Source organism: Prionailurus bengalensis, chromosome B3 (assembly GCF_016509475.1).
Source record: "Prionailurus bengalensis isolate Pbe53 chromosome B3, Fcat_Pben_1.1_paternal_pri, whole genome shotgun sequence".
NCBI lineage: Eukaryota > Metazoa > Chordata > Mammalia > Carnivora > Felidae > Prionailurus > Prionailurus bengalensis.
The window spans coordinates 33,599,401-33,620,918 of record NC_057355.1 but is presented as its reverse complement, the minus strand read 5'-3'; the positions used below and the strand labels follow the sequence as shown (position 1 = coordinate 33,620,918).

The following is a 21,518-nucleotide window of genomic DNA, read 5'->3' as shown; positions in this document are numbered from 1 at the left end:
GGCCGCTGGAACAGGGCGTTTTCTGTGGTTTTGGTCAAGTTCCTTTCCCTTTGAGCCTCAGATACAAAATGGGTACTGTGGCTCCGTGAAGATGAGAGAGAATGTATGTAAAGCCCTTACATAGTGCTCAATCAAGGAAAGCCATGACTGTTTACATTGCTTAGGGCCCTCAATTGGTAGCTGCTTGCTGAGCTGAGTTCAGGAAACGCTCCTCTAAAATGACGTCACTATCGGCGACTTAAAAACCACTGCACGTCTGTACCAGCGTACAGCAGCAGCAGAAGTACTTAAAACGAGGTTCACCTGTCACATGGTTTAGAGGTTCCGCATGAAACAGATTTCCATTTAGTAGCCCGGGCAACAGGAATTTTAGCCCAACAACCGAGGTCTTCCCAGAATATTACTCCAGGGCGAGCGGGAAGTGTCTCTACCGCCGGGTGGGAAGGCCGCCTTCGGGGGATTCAGTGAAGGGGCTGGATCCCTATGGCCTGCGGCGACAACCACCATCGTGTCCAGGGGCCTTTCTCTCGGTGACGACGAGGCCACGGCCTCCTCCGGAACAGGGTCCACCAGTGTCGGTCCACAGAGGGACCGCAGCCTGAACCGAGAAGGCGATTCCCGCGGCGCCGCGCTCCCATAGCCAGGCCGGGCCGTGGGGTCTCCCCACACTCCACGCAGGGGCGGCGGGGCGGGGCGCGGTGACGCCAAGAGGAGTGACGCGACGACGCAGCGCGACGCGGTGACGCACGCCCCTTTGTTGGCTCAGTAGCGGTAGCAGCGGCCGTGGAGGTGGCGCTGGGGACTGTTTTCTCTCGGAGGCCGGAGCGGAGCCGCGTCTGACTGAGGCGGGCGGCAAGCGGCCCCCTCGCTCCCTCCCTCCCTCCTCCGCGCCCTCCCCGCCGCCGCCAGCCGCCAACCGCCAACCGCCGCGCCCGGGGAGGAGCCGCGGCCCGCGGGGCCGGAGCCAGGCCTGCGTCCGGACATCAGCCGGAGCCGGAGCGAGAGCCGGGGCCTCGGCGTCCCCGCCCTCTCCCCGCCTCAGGGCCAGCGTCCGCCGGGCCCTCGCGTGTCGCGCCATGGACTCGGACGAGGGCTACAACTACGAGTTCGACGAGGACGAAGAGTGCAGCGAGGAGGACAGCGGCGCCGAGGAGGAGGAAGACGAGGACGAGGATGAGCCGGACGATGATAACCTGGATCTGGGCGAGGTGGAGCTGGTGGAGCCCGGGCTGGGCGTCGGCGGGGAGCGGGACGGACTGCTGTGCGGGGAGACGGGCGGCGGCGGCGGCAGCGCTCTGGGGCCCGGCGGCGGCGGTGGCGGCGGTGGCGGCGGCGGCGGGCCAGGGCACGAGCAGGAGGAGGATTACCGCTACGAGGTGCTCACGGCCGAGCAGATTCTGCAGCACATGGTGGAATGTATCCGGGAGGTCAACGAGGTCATCCAGGTGAGGGTGGCCGCCGCGCTGACTTGACCCGGCCGGACTGGGGAGCAGATTCGGCGGCCTGAGGGGCAGGCTCGGGCCTGCTGCGTAGCCTTGCCCGCTGCCTCCCGGCCCTGTCTCCTCCGCTGCCTCTGCTGGGGATAGAGGGTGTCGAAAGCAGACATTCGCCGGTTAGCCGGGTGTGGGGAGGTGCGCTGGGGGCGGTGCTTTCCAGGTCCTGCTATGGCGGAGGCCTCCGGCCGCCTGAGACTTCTCTTGCGGGCAATTCCTGCCGGTCCCTGGGCCCGGTGTCCTTCCTCTGGCCGGAGGAGCGCTTACAGGGGCGGGGCGGAGGACGGGTGGAGAAGAGCAGGAAGAACGGGGCCCCTAAGAGGGTTACCCCGGCTTTCAGGCTCGCTTGAGCACTTTTGGAAGGGGTTGGAGTAGGCCTAAGAGCAGTTTGGTGTACGGTTGCCCCAAGTGGGCACCAGTTAATAAAGAAATGGATCTGCTTGGCAGTCTTAAGTGCCTACTTAAAGGTGGGGGAAGGGAACTGTTTCTCGGAAGAGGTGCTGATGGGCCTTCTTTTCTGATGTTGAGGCTTCTGCCTATATCTCTTTATTAGTCTTTGCTGTTTGCTTGGGACCTAACTGCTACTTTTTCAGAGGTAGCGTAGGATTTACTTGAAGCTGATGGAATGGTTACTGCAGATTGCATACCCAGCTTTGCAGCTAAAACAACAAAACGCAGTGCTACTGTCTAATATTAGACAAGACTCTATTGTGAGTTAGAAAGTAGAGACTTTCTGCTTCTGGACTCTCTGATAATTTTTATTTCGTGGTGAGTAGGCTTGGTTTAAGTTGATAACCACAACCCATTTAGCCTCGTGGGTCAGATTTTGTATTTTTGAGCTTTAGGAAATCAAAAGTTTACATTTGTTTGGGGGAAAAAAAAAACAGTTATGATGAGAGGTCAGGGATATGACCGAAGAATCAAAATGAAGTCTTGATTCAGCGCAACTTTTAGAAAACATTAGTTACAAGTAAGGGGACTATACATACGAGCAAGTTACTGTTGCCTTGTATGTCAGTCATTACTTTTTTTTTTTCTCCCTTAGAATTGGTTGGCTAATATTCACTGACACATTGGCAGTATGTCACTGCCTGCTTGTTCAGTTTGCATGATTAACAGATTTTTATAGTATTGTCTAGCAAGCAGCACTTCCAATTGAACCATGTCTTCAGGCTCATTTGAAGACCGTATTTTGAGGAATAGTAAAAAATATCTGATCTATAATGTTAGTATTGAACTGTGGAAATCTCAAACTTTCATATAGATATTGCAGTCTAAGGAGGAAATTGAAGGGATGTAGAAGGAAGATAAGCTTTATTGCTCTTTTTCTGATTCTAAAAATATGACAGCTCATGCCACTAAATTGACTTTCTTCTTTTTTTGAGGAAATTAAAAGAATTTAGAGTAGACCCTGAATTCTCTTTTTATTTACAACTGCATTATATAAAATCTAAAATTTTCAAACTTATCTAGCTTATTGGCATTTTAATTAGCTTAAAAAAACTCATGGATAATGGATATTTATTGTTTAACCTTTTAACTTGTTTGTTTTCATGTAGTAAATCTCATCCAACTTTCTCAGCTCTTAGGTGTGTCTTAATCACTAAGGCCAAACCATGCAAGTTCTTTATAGGACTTCTGGAACAGAGATGTAGCTAATGCATATGACATCATTCTTTCTTTGTTAGTTTAGGGAGGAGAGAATAAACGCAGATGAACTGAGCTAATAGGGACTATAAAATACTAGGGGTTTTTTTTAGGCGTTCTTCTTTTACCGTGTTTCCATGCCTGATTTTTGAAAACTGTCTTTTCTCTAGTCAACTTCATGTTAAGGATGCTCTTAAATGGAATTCCAGAATATATAAATATCTATTCCTTGTTAGGTTTCTATTTCACAATATCAGTAAATCAAAGAATAAGATTTATCTCAGACCATTTTTTCTCCAAATGGTATACTTCTGAACCAGGCTTTGGTTATAGTATGGGTTTTTTATGTTAATAGGTTTAAAAAGTTATACTGGTAATGCATGCACACTGTAAGAAAAAACTGACTAGGCAAGGGGGAAAAAAAAGATTAGATCTACACCAAGAGAGATGCACCAAAATTTAAACTGTAGTTATCTCTCCAGACCTCTGGGTGAGCTATACATATTTTTTAATAGCAACAGAATCATACCATATGCTCTATGTTTTCAGTAGAAAAAAGCAGGTTACAAAAACAGAAGGAATCTCAACTTCTCTTGTTAATAACTTTTTCCAGTGTTTACATGATTGCAGATCTAAAGTAATTTATCTAATCCATCTATTATTATTGGCCTTCCTTTATTTTCCAGTTTGTGGCTTTATAAACTTCATTGGTAATATCCTCCTAGATAAATCTTTGAATGTTTTATTTTCTTAGGATAAATTGAATTTCTGAGTCAAATGATGTGGTTATTTTCAAGGCATTTGATACGTACTACCTATCACATTGTTTTCAGAAAGGTTATATTAGTTTCCCCCCGACCAGTCGGTGCTTGATTGGGATAAAACAGTCATCATTTAAAAAATTTCCTTCTTTAAAAAAACAAAACACGAAGTAGAACTTTTAACATGTTTATTAGGTGTTAGTTTTTCTTTTGTAAATTGCCCTTTGCTTTTGCTCATTTTGCTCCCTTTGGGGGGATTTTTTTCTTTTATTGATTTATAAGATCCCTTTATATTTCCTGAAGTTTTAAATATCAGTTGTCTAGGTTTTTCAATTAAAAAAAATGTTTAATGTGGCCATAAGTTTTAAGTTTATCAAGTTAAAAACCATTGTTTTACTTAGTTCACATTTAGAGAGCTTACTGTTAATTCTAAAAAACTTAAATCCTCTGCTCTCTAATGCTACTTTTCAATATGAAATCACGTATGTTATTATTGAATTTGAAAATGGATTTTCAGGAGAAAAAGATTGAAATTTGAAAAGATTGCCAAATCTAATTTTTCCTTGGGAATTGGATTACTACTTCTGGGAGAGTAGTTCTGGGCAACAGGAGATTAATACTGTTATTTGTAGATATCTGCAGTGTAGTTTTAGCTTAACAGTTTTTCTTTTAGAATACTCTTGGTTTTCTAGCTTTCTGTAACTCTCTTGTTATAGTTTAATTTGGCCTTGTTATATTTAAATCCTTTGTGGCTACCTACATTATCTTGTGGACTTCAAGAAAAGATCAGGGATTTTTTTAAACCTATACCAGTGATAGAGAAGTACTTAAAGCCTTTAACTACCCAACTGTATTTACTTAACTAGTATAGTTAAACAGTGGCTTTCTAATGTAATTACTAGTAGCTTGATAATTTATTAAACACTACACAGTTCTGCAGTTGAAGGTGTTTATACTTGCTGTTTTGTGTTTCCACAACATTATTCAACAAATGTTGGTTGTGCTTGTGTATGTATGCTAGTCACTGTTGAGTAGATAGAGGACATGGTTCTTGCCTAAGGAGCATATAGAAATGGGGAACATAGAGGTCCTTGGGCTTCATTCCCAGAGATTGTTGTTCATTAGTTAAGTCTGAGTTGGAGCCTGAGCATTTATATATTTTTAGCTGCTCCAGTGATAGTTCTCAGCTACTGGAATAGTCATAGTTCATCTACTGTCATGATTTTGACTCATTGAGGGAGAATGAGTAGAGTGAGAAGGGCAGTACCCTTAGGAATACCACTTTTAAAGAGTGTGCTGCAGAAGAGGAGCATGGGCTGATGGATGTGAGTGGTCACAGAGAAGGTATAAAGATGTGGGTGGGTGGGTGTCTTGCTATTAAAAGATTATGCTAAATGACCTGTTTTAAAGACAACAGATATATCATCCTTTCAGGGGGAACTTTCTTTTGATATTGATTTTAAGTCTTTAATTCTATTTCACCTATTTATGTATTTATCTAATTAAAAGACTTAATTAACTTCTAAGGTGTGGTTTCAAGCATAAATTGAGAAGCAGTGTATTTCAGTTTACTGGCTCAGGAGTCAGTTCTAGCCTTGACTTTTCCTCCAGATGGTAAGTTTTGTTTACATATCAGAACCTTCAGTTTTTGTTTGCTTTTTTTTTTTTTTTTTAATCTGGGAAATTAAGGGAGTTGAAATATTAGATTGCCCCCTTTTTTTTTTACATTGGTGTTTTGTTTATCTAAAATCCTCGTAAAACCTCAGTTAATTGGAGATGCTCATTGTTTCCAAGAAATGAATTCAAGTGTGCATATTATCGAGATGAACTTAAATTGTTTAACTATTTGAATGGTGGAAGAGGGAGAGGAAGGGGCGACTGTGTGTATCTTGAAGCTATTAAGGTGTTTGGTTTATTTCTCTTGAACTTGAACTATTTTTTCCCAGCTAATCTCCTTGAACTTACTTGAGCTGTAGGTTTTAAATTACATTAATTCTTATTAAGTCACTTATGGCAGTAGTCCTGTGAATAAAACTGGCGGGAGGGGTGGTGTCCAGCAGTCTGTTTAAATGAACATTTCAGGTGATGCCGATGCAAGCCAAAGTTTGAGAACCACTGATCTAGTTGGAATATACTACAGAAGTGAGTTAATGATGGAAGGCAAATTGTTTAAGAAACTAATAAAAGGAAAATTTCAAGAGCATGGACAAACACTTACTGGGCTAATCAAATGGGAGGGGATTTGTCATCGTTACTGCTATCCTTCAGATAAAGTGGTCTTTTTTTTTTTTTTTTTTTTTTGTGAGAGAGAGAGAGAGAGAGAGAGAGAGAGAGAGGGAGGCAGAAAGACAGAGCACAAGCCAGGGGAGGTGCGGAGAGAGAGGGAGACACAGAATCTGAAGCAGGCTCCAGGCTCTGAGCTGTCAGCACAGAGCCTGGGATGTGGGGCTCAAACTCTCAAATCGCGAGATCATCACCTGAGCTGAAGTCAGACACTTAACTGACTGAGCCACCCAGGCGCCCCTGAAGTGGTCTTTACTCAGTTATTTCAAACATGCATACCAAACTAGTGGCCTCTTAACATTCTAGATTAGAACCCTTGGTTTTCCTTCCACCTTTCCTTACCCCCTGGGTTTTATTCTTTCTTTCTTTCTTTCTTTCTTTCTTTCTTTCTTTCTTTCTTTCTTTCTTACAAACGTAACTGAGATTCCTTATTTAATACGTTGGAAAGGATTTAAGGTTTTGAATACTGTAAATGCTTCTGTTTAATACTGTACTAAATGTTGAACATATGAGAAGACATTCTCAAGGAGTTGATGATCTCTTTGAATTTAGACACTCAAAGCTATTAGGTCAGTAAGTTGTTTAATCAAGTGTTAGGTCAGTAAGTTGTGCTAACTGGGTAGTAATAGATATTCATGGAAGAGACATCTGTGGGTGTTATCTGGAAGATGGCTAGGATTTGGATAGCTAGGAAAGAGGGATAGGAAGCCATTTTAAGAAATTGAATGAAGTGAGAAGGAGGAGGGTGTCAGGATAATGGTGAGGTCTGCTAAAGTGGAACAGAGTTTAACAACTGTGGGTGATAATGTTGCAGAAGCTGGGAGGTTTGATAATCTGAAGAAAGGTAGGCAGAAGCCATCAGGTTAGATTCCTTTATTTTGGGTTTGACCTGTGGTAGCTGTATGTATTAGTTATCTTTAACCCCAAAACTTAGTGGCTTGAGAACAACGCTTGTTATCTCACAGTTTCTGTGAGTCATGATTCTGGGTACAGCTGAGCTGGGTGCCTCTGGCTCAGGGTCTCTGTTAAGGGCTGCAACCAAGGTATCAGCTGAATTGCAGTTCTCAAGGCTTGACTTGGGGAGGATCCCCTTCGATGCTCACTCATGTGGCTATTGTCAGGCCTCAGGTTTTCACTGGCTGGTTGTTGGCCAGAGACCTAAGTTCCTTGCCATGTGGTCTTCTCCAGAAAGGGGCTATAACACAGTTTCCTTCCCTCAGAATGAAGAGTCTGACTGAGAGCCTCCCAAGATGGAAGCCACAATCTTTTTATAACTTCATCTTAGAATTGATATCTCATCACTTTGTTATATTTTACTTGTAAGTGAATAACTGTATCCACATGTTCAGGAGGGGATTACACAAAAGTGTGAAGACCAAGAGGTGGGTATCTCTGGGGCCATCTTAGAAGTTCTACCATCTTGTGTATCTATATTTGGCTTAGTCAAGAGGTGAATGACAACCATGTATAATGCTTATCTGTCCGGTCAATTTATATACAAATGGGAGGGCATAGTAGTTTGGATTTTTTATTTTGGATTAACTAGAAATTGTTTGTATTTGGCTCTTTAGAGAGCAGTATTGTATCTTTAAATGATAAACATTCCTAATTACTTTTCAATGGCTAAGATTTAAAAGAATAGTTTCCAGTCTCTTAGAATTAGCAGGAATTTGAGATTCTTCAGTCCACCAATTTTTTTTTTTTTTTTTTTTTTTTTTTTTTGGCTTTACCTACATAGTGGGATCATCTGGGGATTTTTTCACACTTTTAATTTCAATTGCAGGAAATAATACAGACCGATCCCATGTACACTTTATTGATTTTTTGCAGTAACATCTTGCAAAACTATATCATAATGTTACAACCAGTAGATTGACATTGACACAGTATTCAGATTTCTTTCCCTGAGACTTTTAAAAATTTATTTATTTATTTATTTATTTATTATTTGAGAGAGAGAGAAAGAGAGATACACACACAGATTGAGCGAGGGAGGGGCAGTGAGAGGGAGACACAAAATCTGAAGCAAGCTCCAGGCTCCTAGGTGTCAGCAAAGAGCCTGACACAGAGCTCTAGCTCTAGCTCACAAACCTAGAGATCATGACCTGAGCCTAAGTCTGATGTTTAACCAACTGAGCCACCCAGGGGTCTCTCCCTGAGATTTTTTTTAAATGCAGGCACTCAGGCCCCACCCCAGACTAAGCAGATGGGTCTCTGGGAGTTTGGACCAGACACTGTGATTAATATTCCCTGTATTACTTTTTTTTTTTTTTTAATGTTTCTTTTACTTTTTTTTTCAATATATGAAATTTATTGTCAAATTGGTTTCCATACAACACCCAGTGCTCATACCTAAAGGTGCCCTCCTCAATACCCATCACCCACCCTCCCACCCCCCTTCCTGGATTTCCTTTAATGCACACCCAGGGTTGAGAGCCCCTGTTCATGTCCATTTCGTCTCTGTAATATTCTGATCTCTGCTTTAGCTACAAATTAAGTGACAGTGAACTGTTTTGTGATGTAGCCTATTCCAAATTTAACTCCTGATTTTGTTTTTAAATGAAATTAAAGTCTGCTTGCTGCTGTTGTAACTTTTACCTATGGTTCCTAGGATCACCCTTTGGATAAATTTTTTTTTCTTAATGTAATTATTGTTTTGGAAGCTTTTCTTCCTTGAAGTTAATCTGTCCCTCTTTCATTGTTCCTAGTACAACAATGAACCTATATTTTTGATAATGTACATTGCCTGCTTTTCTATTTTCTTTAGACTCTTATTTATCTATTTTCTTTGTTTTTTTAATGTTTATTTTTGAGTGAGAGGGAGATAGAGTGCTAGCAGGGGGAGGGCAGAGAGAGAGGGAGACACAGAATCCAAAGCAGGCTCCAGGCTCTGAGCTGTCAGCACAGAGCCCGATGTGGGGCACGAACCCATGAACCACGAGATCATGACCTGAGCCGAAGTCAAACACTTAACTGAGCCACCGAGACACCCCTAGACTCTTTCTTCTAATAGGTAGTGTTGCAGGCCATAATTTTGCTAAGACCTTAACAATATATAGGTCATCCTTTGTATGTTATCATACTGTTACTGTATAGCTTTGTTAAATAGTTTAATTATTCCCATTAAATGATGGAATAAATACAAGAATGAGAATTTATTTGGGCTGACGTTTGATGATCACTTGTGAAAGAATGATTTATAATCAGAGGCTCCTAATTTGGGATAGCTGTATCCCTTGGGGCCTATAGAGATAGTAGTGACAGTTTTTGCCTTTTTTTGTCCCCCGTGTTTTAAAAAACTTAATATATTTAAAACAGCAAAACAAAACTCCCCAAATGAGTTAAAATGTGGGCCACTGTTGTGTCTTCAATTCTAAGAAAAATAGCACATCATAGAGTCAGTAGGTTTCTACAATCATATGTGAGATTCTAAATTTTTGCTTTATTCCTAAATTTTCATTTACTCAGCGATAGGGGGTCATCTAGCTTTATATTGAGTAATGTCTCATTTCTGATGTATCTTGGTGCGTATAAGGTGCCCAATTGGTATTTGCATTAAACAGATGGATAGTTTGTATCTCAAAAGGCAGTTTAAGAAATTCTTACTGAGTTAGCTGCTCTGGTAGATTAACTTTTCAGAGCTCTACTTTTTTCATTTCTAAAAATGAGAATGCTAGTATTAAGATCAAAAGGTTGTAAGGATTTGAATGAGAAATGCCAAATACTGTACTAGGAATTGTGTGTGTGTGTGTGTGTGTGTGTGTGTTTAAGTTTATTTATTTATTTTGAGAGAGAGAGACAACACGATTGGGGGAGGGACTGAGAGCAGAGGAGAGAGAGAATCTGAAGCAGGCTTTGCACTGTCAGTTTGGAGCCTAATGCCGGGCTTGAACCCACAAATGATGAGATCATGACTTGAGCCAAAACCAAGAGTCAGAGGCTTAACCAAGTGAGTCACCCAGGCACTTGTGTAAATTTTTTTTTCTTAATGTAAACATTGTTCAATAGCATTTTTCATTTTTGCTGTGTTCCATTTAAAGGAAGTGTCACAAGTGACCTGACACTTAATACATTTTGGCAAAAAGTACAGCAGATAATGAAGTATTAGGTAACATTTCCTTATAACTAAGACATTTGTTTAGACAAAGCTAAGAATAGCTATAATCTCAGACACTTCTCCCCAGGCTTGTTCTGCTATCTCCTTTGAAACTGTCATACTTCTAATTCAAATATTAACAGGCTCTAATTACTTGGTAATATATCCTTCCTCTTAATCAAAATTGTACATTTTTTTTTAGGGATTGAGTATAAGCTAGAGACTGAGAAGTATTTTCTGATTCTTAGCAAGTATTTACAAGTCAAAATCTGTAACGTGGGCACTTGAGTTGACATTTGTGACATTTTGAACAGGTATTTCTCTGAAACCCATTTGAAACCCAAATTTACTGCATTCTCTCCTTAAGGCTCTTCTTTCTTTGACTGATTTACAAATGAACCGTTCTTGAAATTTGAGAGTCACCCTTAATTTTTTTTTTCTGCGTTTCACATACCCAATTAAGTAACCTAATCAAGTTACCTCTAAAATTTGTTGTAGTGTGTTTTTTTAATGTGTATTTATTTTGAGAGAGAGAGACAGAGTGCAAGCAGGGGAGGAGTAGAGAGAGAGGGAGAGGCTGACTCTGAAACAGGCTCCAGGCTCTGAGCCGGCAGCACAGAGCCCAATGCGGGGCTTGAACCCACGAACCGCAAGATCATGACCTGAACCAAAGTTGGATGCTTAACCAACTGAGCCACCCAGGCGTCCCTGAAATTTGTTTTAAGTTATTCCTAATTGTTATACTAACTAATCCTAATCTAGGGCCTCTTTTTGCCTCACTGTCTCCAGGCTTCTAGTTTATGTCATATTACCAAATACAAATATAGTAGTCATTTTCTTGCTTAAAAAAAACTTCCTCGTCCACCCCTTCCCTCCCCTACTATTATAAGTCTAGTCCAGATTCCTTAATATGGCATTCACGGCTTCCCCATCTTGATGTCAGCTGATTTCTCTCAGTGTCAGCTGCTATTGTTCCTGATTCTTCTACCACCCCCAACTGCACTATTTATAATTTCTCTTTCTTCTTACTGCTCTTTGTTGAGGTTATAATTTCTTAATATGTAATACATATTTATGTTTTCTTAAATTTGCTCATTCTCCTCCCTCTTCTGATACTCTTTCTTCTCTTAACTGCTTGTTGTGCTTCTATTCAGACCCTGCTCAGATATTACCAGATTTCTTACCATGTCCTCCTTCGATACCTTTCTAGTGCTTCCGTGTCTATGTTTGCATAGCATTTCATGGGGATGTTGCTACAGCCTATGTGAGGTTGTAATATAGCCATCCCAATACTTAAGCCTCTTCAGCTAGCTAGGTATGAGGGTTTTGAGTGTGAGAGCTGAATCTTCTTCATCCGTAGCGTGTGGCACACCAGCAGTCTTTGCCATCGTAGAAACTCAGTAAATACTTGGTTTGTCCCTACCTAGTAAACGCTCGCTTCCTCAGTTTCCTTATCTGTAAACCAAAGGGAGCCAGATAAGATTTCTTTTGGCACTAATAAATTACTTTATGATTTGTAGATAATGCCACAGTGATAGTGTAAGAAGTAAGAAAAAAATGTTTAAATTCCAAGAGGACAAACTTTTTAAGGCCTCTGAATATATAGCAACACTTTTAAAGTTTATTATTTGCATGTTGTTCCCTGCCACTTTATATGAACTGACAGTGATTTAAAAAAATTGAGCCACTAATGCTGTAGTTCTCAAAGTATGGTCCATGAGAGCAAAACCATTGTATGATAATACTAAGACTTTTGCCTTGTTTAATGTGTTGACTTCTGTGCTGATGGTGCAGAAAGCAGTGGGTAGGTAAAAACCTTGGGAATGCTAGCACATAAAATAAGTGGCACCCCAAAATACTAGTAGTTATTGTTATCTTCACCTGTACACACAGTAAAAAAGAGTTTTTCATTTGTTCTGGATGAAGTAGTAAAAGTTATTAGTTTTATATTTTATCCTTTAAGTACACATCTTTTTTGTAGCTTAGGTGGCAAAATTGGATACGCATGAAGCACTTGAGCATACTAAAGTTACAGAAGTTGTCTTGAAGATACACTTTTGTGCAGTTTTGTGAGCTGTACAAGTCGCGTGTTTGATGGCACACCATTTTTTTCTTGAAATAATGACTAGTTATTTAGACAAATGGCAAACATATGGTAAATGTTTCTCCAAATGAATGAAGTACACCTGTTATTTAAAGGAAGACTGCTTACATTATATTGCCAATGATAACATTTTTTAAGTTTGTAAGTGAAAATTAGAATTTTGGAACACTTATGTTTGCCACTGTGAGACTGAGTTTTCTAATACTTAAAAAGTTCTGATGAAATACTGTGTAATAAAATATATCAATATTTGGAAGATCCATGTAATTAACATAATGAATCAATATTTTCCAAATGACCAATTTTCCATTGACCAATTACAATACTTCACAACCATGCCTTGGTAAGTGGTCCATTAAGAGTACAAGATCACCAGATTTTAATATAAGAGTATGAAAAGTTCTTTGACATGGTTTCAGATTCTACCTTGTGACCAGCCTTTAAGAAACAACCATGTTTTGGGGGTGCCTGGGGGCTCTGGGTGGGGCTCTTGATTTTGGCTCAGGTCATGATCTCATGGTTCATGGGATTGAGCCCGCATTGGGCTTTGCTCTGAGAGTGTGACGCCTGCTTGGAATTCTCTCTCTCCCTCCCTCTCTCTCTCTCTGCCTGCCCCCTCACACTCTCTCAAAATAAATAAATAAACTTAAAAAAAAAAAAGAGCTACTTTTTGAATTTTGGCTTAATATCAAAAAGAATATCCATAATTAACTGAAAAGCCTATGAAAGTGCTCCTTTTTATTTTATTTTTTTGAGTAATCTGTACACTCAATGTGGGGTTCGAACTTACAATCCCGAAATCAAGAGTCACGTGCTGTACCAACTGAGCCAGCCAGGAGCCCCAAGTGCTCCTCTTTTTTTTCAAAATACTTACTTTATGAAGCCACATCTTTTTTATTCTTCAAATAAAACAGCATATGCAAGAGACAATGCAGTAGCAGATATGAGAACCCAGCTATTTTCTATTTAGCCAGATATTGAACACTTTCAAACTTGTGAAATAGTGCACTCTTCTCACCCCAGCTTTTTTGTGTCAGAGCATATATTTATTTTCATAAAAGTGTTTTTTTGTGTTAATCTATACTGGGATCTATTTCTGTTATCTTAATGAGTTAGTAAATATTTTAAAAATTTTGTTTTAGTAGCTAGTGTGGTAAATGTTTATAGTTATAACCCACATAAACAAAACTCTTTGGCATCCTCAATAATTTTTAAGGTGAGAGGGAGTTCTGAGACCAAACAGATTGAGAATTGTTGCTCTGGTATTATGAAATATTTCTGAGTTGTTAAGAAAAAGTCATGTTGGCCTTCAAACAGAACTATGACTAACCACGCTACTTGAATTTATTATTAATTAGCAGTAGTTTATAAATTACAAGTTATTACTGATCTGAAACTTTTATTTATAAGCTATGGTAGATGCTCTGAGTGGTATTAACAGAAATATTAGCCTCTATAGTTAAATAAAATCTAGGAAATATGAACCATAAGATATGACTAGTACGGGAAAGATGTTGGAAATGGGATGAGAGGCTTAATTTTTTCAAGGAAGAGGGTAGAGATACCACTTGACACATCCCAATTGTTAGTTTGTTTATATTCTGATTTTTTACATTAGAATGAAAGCCATGTGAGAGCAGGACTTTGCTTTATTCATTGCTGCAGTCCCCATGCCCACAACAGTACCTGACACATATTAGGTACTTAGTAAATATTTTTTTATGTACTTTTATTTCAATTCTACTTCAAAGAATATTTTGTTATGTATATAATTTTAGGTTGTAGTTGTTTTCTTTCAGTATCTGTTGTTTTCTGGCTTCCATTGTTTGTGGTGGGAGAAGGCTTAATGAAGTCTTTGAGTGTTTGAGGGACTTTTTACTTTGTCTAGTGGTTTTCTTTGTTATTATCTCACTTTGGGTTTTCAGATCCTTTCAGATCTGTGGAGGTGATGTCTTTTATCAGTTCTGGAAATTCTCAGCTCTGCCTTCATCCCCTTTCCTTCTGAAACTTCAGTTACACTTAGCTTAGAGCTTTTTGTTATGTGCCATATGTGTTTAGTGCTCTTTTGTGTATCTTACATCCTCTTTTCTCTGTTTCAGATTAGGTAATTTCTATTGATTTATCTTCTGGGTCTCTAAATCTGTCTTTTCCTGATCTGATTTTTTTTTTTAATGTTTATTTATTTTTGAGAGAGAGAGTGAGGGTGCACGTGAGTCGGGGAGGGGCAGAGAGAGAGGGAGACAGAGGATTCGAAGCAGGCTCTGAGCTGACAGTAGAGAGCTCAATGCGGGACTCGAACCCATGAATCATGAGACTATGACGCTTTACGGGCTAAGCCACCCACACGCCTTCTTGATCCAATTCTTAATTTGTTTGTATTTTTTTAAATTTATTTTATTTTAGAGAGAGAGCATGAGCAGAAAAGGCGGGGGGAGAGAAAGAGAAATAATTTTTTTAAGCAGCAGGTAAAGGCTTATTAGAGTGTAAGAAAGTAAGAATGGTATGAAAGCTCTCCTTGCAGAGAGGGCATTTGAAGGTGAATACCAAGAGAGAGAGGGAGGGAATGAGAATGTATCTTAAGCAGGCTCCACGCTCAGCATGGAGCCAGATGTGGGGCATGATCCCACGACCCTGGCTGGCATCATGACCTGAGCTGAAATCAAGAGCCGGATGGATACTCAACTGACTGATCCACCCAGGTACCCCTCTGATGTATTTTTTAATTCTAGAGTTTCCATTTGATTCTTTTCTGTAGATGCTAATTTTATGGTGACTTCTTTTCATCTGTTTTCTCTAGCATATTAATCATTTATTCTTACAAGTTTTGTCAGCCAACTCCAGTAACTGTTAGTTTCTTCACATATATTTTTTTTCTCTTAGTTTTCGATCATGTGTTCATGTCATTTGACATACTTTTGATTTCATGCTGTATGTTGTGTATAAAGTATTTTAGGGATTCTGGATGATGATAGATTCTCCACAGAGGATTTTCATTCTTTCTTCTGTTCAGTGGGTAGAGTGAATGGTCTTAATCCAGTCAGGCTGAGTTTTAGCCCTGTTCAGTTTCAGTCTCTCTCTGATCTGCCTCTGGCCCTTCAACTAAGAACCTGCTGTATTCTCAGCAGTCCCTCTCCTAGGGATCTCAGACTTTAATCATCGACTCCCTAGACTGCTGGAAGCACCACTTTGGTTTTCAGAGACTTTAACATTAGATTTTTAGTCTTGGCCCCATTTTTAGTCCAATGATTGAGCAGATGCCTTAAGGGAAAGACCAATCATTCCTCCATTTCTTGAGACAACCCCCTCAAGTCTCAGTGTTAGTTTCCTTTTTTTGCCATAATTTACCACAAACTTAATGCATTAAAACACAAATTCATTATTCTGTAGTTCTGAGAGTCAGAAGTCCAAAGTGAATCTCACTGGGCTTTCTCACCCACTTTGTCACTTCTGGAGGCTACCTGCATTCCTTAGCTTGTGGCCCCTTACTTGATCTACAAAGCCAGCAGCATAGCATCTTCAAATCTCTCTCACACTTCTGCTTTGCCTCCTTCTTTCACTTTATTTTTATTTTATTTTTATTTATTTTAACTAAGCTGTACACCCAACATGGGGCTTGAACTTAGGATCTGAGAACGAGAGTTGCATGCTCAGGCTCCCTACACTTCTTTCAGTTTGAATGTGACTTTGATTATTTTGGGTTGACCTGAATAATCTAGGATAATCTCTTTATTTTTAGGTCAGCTGATTATCAATTTTAGTTCCATCTGCAACATTAATTAATTTCCCCTCGCCATGTAATTTAACATTCATAGGTTGCCAGGTATTAGGATATGAACATCTTGGCAGGGTGAAGCACTATTCGGCCTCCCATTAGTAGCCCTTTGTGGTAGATTATTGGTCTTGCTTTCAGAATTGATATGGGCTCCCAGGTAAAACCCACTGCATTTGTAAGATCCCTAGTTCCTCTAGTTGTCTCATTAGCTCTCTACTGCTTTCAGATGAATGATTTCTGGACATTATCTGGGTTTTCCAGTTCAGATGGCAATACTGGTTTACCTCTTAGCTACTCTCTCCTCCCTAGAAGGGGAACAATAAGTATTTTAAAACTCAATGAATATTCTTTAAAAAAAAATTTTTTTTTAAGTTTATTTATTTTTGAGAGGCAAACCGATCACGAGCAGGAGATTGACAGAGAAAGAGGAAGACATAGAATCAGAGTAGGCTCCAGGCTCTGAGCTGTCAGCACAGAGCCTGACGTGGGGCTTGAACTCATGGGTACATGATGGCCTGAGCTGACGTCAGACGCTTAACTGACTGAGCCACCCAGGTGCCCCTGTCTTGAGGATTTTTGAAGCATGCATTCCATGGGAGCAGGCAGCCACTTTGTGGACTGCAGAATGCACTTTGAATTTGGATTCCAGCCAGAAAGTATGACAGTTTAAAGATTAGAGTAAGGAATCTGAGATTTGGGAAAGTAACAGAATGGGATGGAAAAAAGATCTGACTTACTAGTTTTTATGTAAGAGGAGACTCACAGACAAAAGTGGTAACAGCTGATATTTGTAGAATATATTAGGTGTTTTCACCTGTATTAATTTGTTACAAATCCCAGGGAAATGGTATTATTTCCATTATACAGATGAGTAGTTCGAAGTTAAGCTGAGAAATGGGTTTCTGTCAGACTGGTAGAGGCCGTTGAAACTGGGTCTTAACTTTCTGCTGTACTAAACTTTTTTCAGATTTTAGTTGGATATTTCGAGCCAAATTCTTGTAGTCTCTTTTCTTTGTTTTGTGTAGTAAAACTTTACAATACTAAAATGATTTTTCAGGGGCACCTGGGTGGCTCAGATGGTTAAGCATCTGACTTCGGCTCAGGTTATGATCTCACGGTTCCTGAGTTTGAGCCCTGCGTCGTCGGGCTCTGTGCTGATAGCTCAGAGCCTGGAGCCTGCTTCAGATTCTGTGTCTCTCTCTTGCACTCTCTGCCCGTCCCCCATTCTGTCTCTCTCTGTCTCTCAAAAATAAACATTAAAAAAATTTTAATGATTTTTCATTATAGCTAATTGATTTTAGATGAGTCACTTATATTAGTTATCAATTGCTGTATAACAAATTACCCCAAACATTTATTATCTGATAGTTTTGAGTTGCTGAACTGGATGGTCTGGCTCAGGGTCTCTGATGAGGTTGTAATCATCTTGTCAGCTGAAGCTTCAGGCTTGGTTTGTGCTGAAGAAGTGCTTTCAAGATGGCTTATTCACTGACTATTGGTAGGAGGTCTCAGTTCTTTATACACGGGCCTCTCTATAGGGCTACTTATGATCACTCTTTCAGAACAAGTAATCAAAGTAGCAAGACAGATACTGTAAGTCTTCTATGATCTAGCCTTAGAACCCAGTGTGGGAGGGGTCTGAACAAATAGCAGGACATAAAGATCATTTGAGGCCATCTTGGAGGCTAGTTACCACAGATACCATGTGGAAGACAGGAAGGGTAAGATATAGGGATATGGCTATACGGCTAGATTTTAGTTCCAGGATCATGAGAATTAAGAAAAAAAAAAAGTTACATTTAATGAGTAATTAAAAGTAGACTTGAAAGCCCTCCAAACTGGGTATAGAGCAGCCAGCCTTCTTTTGTGTAATACGGTAGATTTACCAAAATCAGTATTTAAAATCTTCTTCCATATGTGAGACAACAAGTATTTATAAAACTCTTAAGTACATAACAATCATTTTGTCTGTTTAATTCACATTTCATAAAACTCTTCTACTTTATAATCTAGGACTAGAGTCTCATCCTGTATATACTACTGTGTGACCTTAGACTAAATCAGGCCCTACTCTGAATCTGCCCCTGTAAAAGAAAAGATTTGGATTTGATGATTTCCAAAGTTCTTTTCCAGTTACGAAATGCAGGTACAAGTGGCAAAACATCATTAGTGTGAATTCTTTCAAGATAGGAAGCTAAAAGACCAAAGCCTCCTTTCCATCTGCTCCAATGCCACTATCTTGAACTTGTTCTTAGATTTTACTATTCCTGAAACTACTATACAGCTTCCTGTCACCATGTTCTGCCAAATCTGTACTTACCTTTTACATCTATCTGCCTCCCTCAGTACGTGTGCTTGGCAGTAGGTATATAAAGATGAGTGGAGAACATTCCTTTCCAGGGTTCCTAATCTAGGAAGGGCAGACAGGTAAATACGTACTTGATTGTAAAGATAATTAACTCAGGACTCTTCATGTTCACTTTTATCCATCTGTAGCCTGATCCTAATTATTTTCTGTTTCTGGACTTGCCCTGGCCTTGTTTTCAAAGTTGAGGATCTTAGTGTATTGCCATTACCCAGAAATGCCACAATTTACCAGTTTGTCTTTCGAAGTATTGTTTTTATACCGGTGAACCCTGCTGTGTTTCACTTCTGTTGTGTGTCGCCCCATCTTTGCTGCTTGGTGAAGGAAAGCCCTGCCTTCCAAAGAGATTTGTTGGTTTTTAGGAAAGAAGCAAAATATTGACTTCTCTGTGGACACGTAGAGTCTTGTTATAGCTATTAGAAGTTATTAGAAGCCTCTCTCATTGGCAAAATTAAAAAAATCAAAAGAACATGAAAAGGGTGATATTGATGGAAAGTGTGGCCTTGTGATAATTTTATGGTCCCTACAGATTCCTCCAGGAATGCTGCATGTTTCCTTTTTTTATAGGGTGTTCATTCTTTTCAGTTTATGACAGTGTCAAAAATGTTCATACTTGTCCTAAGTTTATAGCCTGAGAAAGTATACTAAATCTTTATTATTTGTGATAAGCAACGGGGTGGAAATGGGATAGGAAATAATGCTTAGCCCTTCTTAGCCGACAGGTCGCAATGACTAGGTTAGAAGAGGACCCATATTATGATGATACGAGATTCTTTGGCATGGTAGATCATGCTTTTCATAATTCAGCCCCCATGTACCTTATCTGCCGTTTCTTCACACTCATCTTGGCATAGCAAAGTAATGATATTTCCTGTGAAGTTTGTCTCTTTGCCTTGGTAAGGCTTTTTTCTTTGCTTCTATTGCTTTTCCCTGATAAATTCTTTCATACATTAAGACCCACTTTATTACTTACTTATTTATTTATTTTTAAATGTTTATTTATTTTTGAGAGAGAGAGAGCGAGAGCGCGAGCATGAATGGGGGAAGGGCAGAGAGAGAGGGAGACCACAGATCCGAAGCAGGCTCCAGACTCTGAGCTGTCAGCACAGAGCCTGATGGTGGAACTCGAACTCATGAACCATGAGATCATGACCTGAGCTGAAATCGGATGCTAAACCGACTGAGCCACCCAGGCACCCCATTTAAGACCCACTTTAAATGTCCTTTCTTCTATGAATCCTTACCTGTGAGTGGGTCTCAAAATTTTGTACATACTGTTTTTTAAAAAGGTCTTGTCTCTGATTTGTCCTTGTATTAAATAGATCTGCAATCCTTGAGGGTAGGATCAGTGTATTAATTTTGACATTGCCATTGACCAGCACAGATCCTGGAACATAGCTGATAAACATTGATTGAAAAGTCAAAATTAAATATGAATGAGTTTTCTTACTGGTTTTATTATTGATAAAAATTAGTCTTGGTACTATACCTGTTTTTTTTGTTTGTCAGTTCACATTCCTCTTGACATCACTGAATTAGCTCTTTTCTCATTCTCTAATATGCTTTCCAATTTTTGTTCTTTACTGGTTTAGAGAATGTTAGTCATCACACCTGTTCTCTGAAGTAGATGGTATTTTTACTATTTTATGGATAAGGAAATTGAGACTTTAGAGGAATTTAATAACTTGCCAAGGTCTTCATAGTTGGGGTTGGAACTTACTATTTAAGAATTTTGTATGATTAAATGTAAAACATGTATAAATGTAAAACATGTGAATGTTACTGTCTTGTCTGCTGGATATTTTCTGTTTGTCTTTCTAGATCCACTATACTTTTCTCCATCTAGCTCTGTGCCCCAGGAGACTGACTTGTACAGACTGAGTCAGTGGGCTCTGGCTTAAGACTTCATTGCTATGGCCTATGAATCCAAATAAATAATAAACAAGAGTCAGACAGAGTCAGAAGTATACCACATTCCCCCTTTAAACTTTACAACCTACAAATGTACCATCCTCAAGAAAATTTCAAGTCAGAATCGCTATTACAATATTTACTATCTTGTAGCCCAGTGTAAACATTTAGAAACATGAAGTTTTAACATTGAATAATAATTCCACTACTTGACCTACGTTATAGAATGCATTTATACTGTGCAAAATTGTATTCATGATTTATGTATGAAATTACAAACTGAGACCAGTGGTCTGCAAAGCCTAACAACATTCTCCTTGTGATAGAAGCACCAAGAAATTTTGGAAGAATAATATTGTGAAATTGTTACAGATTCACAGGATAACAAGTGCTTGATATGTTTAACCAGAAAATAGCTGACTCGACTCATTTTGATCAATAATAAGATAGTTCTTTTGTGAAGTTCTCAGAGGAGCTTATTACTGACCCCATTTAAACTGCTATGTAAGGAAATGTCTTTTTTTTTTTTTTAACATTTATTTATTTTTGAGACAGAGAGAGACAGAGCATGAACGGGGGAGGGGCAGAGAGAGAGGGAGACACAGAATCGGAAACAGGCTCCAGGCTCTGAGCCATCAGCCCAGAGCCTGACGCGGGGCTCGAACTCACGGACCGCGAGATCGTGACCTGAGCTGAAGTCGGACGCTCAACCGACTGAGCCACCCAGGCGCCCCAAGGAAATGTCTTTATCTTTCAACTTACTGTTCATCACTTCAGTTCTTATGAAATGAAAACTTAAGTAGGCCTCAGATTGTTAATTAATGTGGGAAGAAAGGTATGTATATAATTTTATTCACCAGCTTAGCTTTTTAAATGTAGTAATTCAATTCCATTGGAGCTAATATTTTATCTTTTTTGTAGTCATCTCAACTCATATTGCATTAATATAGTTAGAGCTGGGTCCTTGGAATATATGGCAGTGCCTGGAGATTGATTTATAATGTTGCGTTCCATCCTACTGTGAAGATAAAAGGGTGAAAATAGGACTTTAAAATTCACAAAGATCTACTCATCCTTAGGAATGAA

The 21,518-nt window shown here is 39.7% G+C and overlaps 1 protein-coding gene across 1 annotated transcript in view; it reads left to right on the top strand.

Moving 5' to 3' along the window:
• Positions 1–751: 751 nt before the first annotated feature.
• Positions 752–21,518, top strand: part of ARIH1 (ariadne RBR E3 ubiquitin protein ligase 1) — a 122,763-nt gene continuing 101,996 nt past the window's right edge. The window contains exon 1 of the mRNA XM_043555074.1: positions 752–1,445. Coding sequence (XP_043411009.1) covers positions 1,077–1,445 — 369 coding nt within the window. The 5' untranslated portion in view covers positions 752–1,076. The remainder of the gene's footprint in view (positions 1,446–21,518) is intronic.